The sequence below is a fragment of the Zingiber officinale genome, chromosome 4A (assembly GCF_018446385.1).
Source record: "Zingiber officinale cultivar Zhangliang chromosome 4A, Zo_v1.1, whole genome shotgun sequence".
Taxonomy (NCBI): domain Eukaryota; kingdom Viridiplantae; phylum Streptophyta; class Magnoliopsida; order Zingiberales; family Zingiberaceae; genus Zingiber; species Zingiber officinale.
In genome coordinates this window covers 10,143,844-10,148,295 of record NC_055992.1, presented here as the reverse complement: position 1 = coordinate 10,148,295, position 4,452 = coordinate 10,143,844, and the positions used below count along the sequence as shown (strand labels likewise).

The 4,452-nt window shown below is 41.5% G+C and overlaps 1 protein-coding gene across 1 annotated transcript; it reads left to right on the top strand.

The window, feature by feature from the left end:
* Positions 1–219: 219 nt before the first annotated feature.
* On the top strand, positions 220–1,888 carry LOC121973122 (thiol protease SEN102-like). The gene is made up of 4 exons (XM_042524705.1): positions 220–705; positions 828–1,060; positions 1,180–1,311; positions 1,461–1,888. Exons 1-4 carry the CDS (start codon positions 258–260, stop codon positions 1,710–1,712), a joined length of 1,065 nt encoding a protein of 354 aa, XP_042380639.1. The 5' UTR covers positions 220–257; the 3' UTR covers positions 1,713–1,888.
* Positions 1,889–4,452: the final 2,564 nt, after the last annotated feature.

Below are 4,452 nucleotides of genomic sequence, written 5' to 3'. Positions count from 1 at the left end.
ACTCGTTTTAGTGAACAAATATCATTATCATATATGATCCTCATTTTTAGTTATTTAAAGTTTTTTAAATATCATTATGATTTCCCCGATAGAACCAGAAAAACCAGCTAGCTAGCCGGTTCAGCCCCGGTCCAATTTACTTAGTACTGCCTCAGTTCCTCTCTATAAATATCTCGGTTTGAAGGTTGCCTTAGCCCACAATGCATGCAATTTATAGCAGCAAATAGCAAAAGCATACATAGTAATCAGTAGTTAACATGGGGAGAAAGGTGTTGTTGGTGGCCATGCTTCTTGCACTGGCCTTCACTATATCTCGATGCATTCCCTTCACTGAGGAGGATTTGTCCAGTGAGGACAGACTGTGGGCCCTCTATGAGCGATGGCGCAGCCACCACACGGTTTCACGGGACCTCGACGAGAAGCGCAGGCGGTTCAACGTGTTCAAGCACAACATCAAGTTCATCCACGAGTTCAACAAGAAGGACGAGCCATACAAGCTCAAGCTCAACGCCTTCGCGGACTTGACCAACCAAGAGTTCCTGGACCATTACGCCGGCTCCAAGATTGAGCACCACCGGATTCGCCGCGGGGAGAAGCCGGAGGGGGAGTTCAAGCACGGCCACATCGATATTTACAAACTCCCTGCCTCGGTGGATTGGAGGACCCAAGGCGCAGTTACACCCGTCAAAGATCAAGGCAAATGCAGTAAGCATATAATCTATATAGTAGATGACCGATCAATTAGTTATTACTTTTCACACATTTGCTCGAGACGTTTATTTAATTTGCACGATCGAGTGATGGCATGCAAATCCTACTTGGTCCAGAGAGTTGCTGGGCTTTTTCGGCAGTTGCTGCTGTTGAGGGTATAAATCAAATAGTGACCAAAGAGTTGATATCGTTATCTGAGCAAGAGCTTGTGGATTGCGATACGACCGACTGGGGATGCAATGGAGGCCTGATGGATCATGCATTTGAATTCATCACAGATTTCGGTGGCATAACTACAGAGGATATGTACCCTTACACAGGACGGCAAGGACACTGCAAAGCACCTCAGGTTTATATGTTATATTATAAATTAATTAATTTATATATATGATACTTCCCGATCGATCAAAATTTAAGAAATTAATTGTACGATTGTTTATTTTTCATATATATATATCGGTGAATAAGCCCGTTGTGACAATTGATGGATATCAAGATGTTCTACCAGACAATGAGACTGCTCTTCAACAAGCTGTAGCAAATCAACCTGTATCAGTCGCTATTGATGCAAGTGGTCTAGCCTTCCAGTTATACTCTGAGGTAGGTTTAGAAGTTTTATAATGATAATTTAACTATGTGAGACATAGCTAGGTTGATGGCAATTAACATTAGCGCACTAGCATTTATTAGTCGGGACTATAATTAATATTTGTGCTTTATTAATTAATATTGTTATGTTTTATATATAGGGGGTCTTCATAGGACCTTGTGGCACGAGCTTAAATCATGGAGTTGCTGTTGTTGGATATGGAGCGACACAAGATGGAACTAAATATTGGATAGTGAAGAATTCATGGGGGACAAGTTGGGGAGAGCAAGGCTACATAAGGATGAAACGAGGAATCCCAAACAATAGAGGACAATGTGGTATTGCCATGTCACCTTCCTATCCCATCAAAGCATCACTCATCCCTAGCGATGAATCCAAGGATGAACTCTAGGAGCGTAGACTTAGTTATGTTGTTGTCCGACAAGGGTACTGTCGTATTGTCTTTACTTAGCGATCTCTCATTTGCAATGTCTTGATTGGTCTTGTTGTACGTCTTCTTATTGCACTTAGATAAATGGTTGTGTTTCTTAATAAACATGTAGACCAAGTTATCAATATAATAAAAGCTTGTGGTGTTTTATATAAAATTTCATCCCAGATTTGCGACAAAACTTTTTTTAAATTTTTAGTTATGAATTTTTAGTACATATTATGTAGTACATATTATTTAGTACATATTATGTAGTACATTTTTAGTACATATTGATAGTTAAGAAATTGAACCTATTATGTAGTACATATTTCATTGAATTTTTAGTTATGAATTGCTCGCACCGTGTAGCACAAATTCATAAGGATTATTCTTGAATCAATCGTGAAATAACAATACAAATTTAACAAAATCTATCCTTGATATACTATTTGTCAGTGAAAATTCATTGTTTATCGAGCTTCTATTTTGATATATATTGTAAAATACCAGAAAAATGACGATTTTTAATAAAGGAATTTTCCGGAATTTTTGGACATTTTTCGGGAATTTTTCGGAGCTCGTACGGACGAGTAAACGGGGATAAAAACGGGGCCGGGGGAAAAGCCTGTTTAGGCTATCCGATTTAAGCGAGGAAAAGATTATATTTATATATCCTTTTCCTTTTTATTTTATTTATTTCTTGCTTTTTGTTGCCGAACCCGAGCCATTCCCCGCATCTCTTCCCTTTTCTCCCCGATGCCGCCGCGCCCTCCTCCTTGCCCTAACCGCCGGCCGCGGCGATTTCTCCTCTCCTCCTACTTCATCTCCTTCTCCTTCTCCACACCAGCGCCGCCGTTTGTGCCCTAGCCAGCCCGACGCCACTGCCGGCACCGATTCCCCAGCGCCGGCCGCCGTCCCTCTGTGGCCTAGCATCTCCACCGCCGCCGACACCCTTTTTGCCCTAGCACTGTTGCCGATTATTCTCCACGTTGTCACCCAACAATCATCTTGGAGGTTAGTGCTCTGCCCTAGTTGTGGTTTGGGGTGTTCGATACCTTTCATAGCCTGAGTTGGGGTGATGATGGAAGGCAGTGGCTACATTAGGTTTCAGCCACCACAACGTTGGTAGAGGATTTTTCTTCTACGCCGGATCCTTGGTCACTACAGACAATTGGAGTGGAAGAGGTAAAGGGGAATAATTTATTTCTAGAATTAAATTGTTAATAGTTTGTTTTGTGAATGTTTTTGATCATTCTTCTTGATCTGGTCAGAGTAAATGGCTCCGACAACCACTTTTCCAGCAGCTGTTTCTTTTGGGCAGCAACTTTCTGACTTTCAGCAGCGGTTGAATTAAGGTAAGGATTTAGTACATATATAGATTGTTATGTGTTTGATTTGGGTTCGTTAATTGTGTAGGAATTGGTCTCCGTTGTAGATGGTTTCTAGATATGTTAGCAATAGTTATTAATTTAGATTTGGAATAAATCTAATGGTGTAATTAGGGTTAATGAAACTAACCCTAGATGGTTGGTGGATTTGGAAGTTGTTTAGCTATTTGTTTATAGTTAACTTAGCTAAACTGTACGATTTATTACAGGACTCTGATTCGAGACGGTATCTCGACGTCGGATTGGACCTTTCTATTTTGTCGGAGGCGAGTACTTTTGACTTATGTCATTTGATATGCTTAGTAATTAAATTAACATGTTGCATTAATTGTGTTTCTTATCTGTTTCGGTTAATCACTACCCAAATCTTACATGCTTGATTGATTGATTGGTTTTGCATCTCAGGTATATTTTACCTGTTTATACATGCTTATAGGGGTAATGATATGCCATGCTTGACCATGTTCAGGACCTAGGTTTTTATACCTTCTGTGTACCTTTGATTCGATATGATTCGTTGACCTAGGGTGCACTTTTCTATATATATGGATTAGGTCAGGATATTTTTATGGTTATTGCCATGCACCATATGCATGATTGCATGCTGTGCGATAGTCCGCTCCATTATTGTTGAGCACATCGCCAGTTACATGGATCTGCACACACCACCACTCATGGGTTAGTGGTCGATTCAGGCTGAATGTGTTGCAGCAGGGACTCTGTTAGGCACCGTTGGTCCGCTCATGGGTAGTATGACACAACGTGTTATCTGGCAGGGATTCCTCCCCGTCTTTGAGTACCGGGAGTTGAGAGCATTGTGCTCCCCCATCTATGATTTAGGGTAGGAGGATAGGTGTACTCCGACAGCATCCCGTCCACTCGGTCACTCATCAGGAGTAGTGACGGTTGTCACAGCCCTACCCACTCGGCCTCACTTTTGTATGAGATGATCGACTGGCGTTAGGGGTGACCAGGACGCATCATTGGCATCATATGCATGATGCATTTATTGCTTGTGTTTGTGGTTGCTGCATTTATATGCTGCATATTGTTTGGATACCTATGTTTGACATGCATACAGGATTTCCTTATCCCTCGGACTGTTTGACCTTATACTCAGGACCTGGTTAGTACAGTATTCTCCTGTTTATTTCAGATGCATTCTTATCTTTCTTATCAGGAGACTGTACGCATGATTAGTGCTAGGTGTTGTTTCTTTACTTTGCATATCAACTGTACCTGCTGAGTGTTGGACTCACCCCGCCTCCATTGTTGATATTTTCAGGTTGATGCTGTCAGGAGGGAGTTCCAGTCGCTAGTCCCCACTGCAC

Coding starts and splice junctions, on each gene's coding strand:
- LOC121973122 (XM_042524705.1), top strand. CDS start 258: ATGGGGAGAAAGGTGTTGTTGGTGGCCATGCTTCTTGCACTGGCCTTC. Junction 706..827: donor CAAAGATCAAGGCAAATGCA/GTAAGCATATAA, acceptor TACTTGGTCCAG/AGAGTTGCTGGGCTTTTTCG. Junction 1,312..1,460: donor CCTTCCAGTTATACTCTGAG/GTAGGTTTAGAA, acceptor TTTTATATATAG/GGGGTCTTCATAGGACCTTG.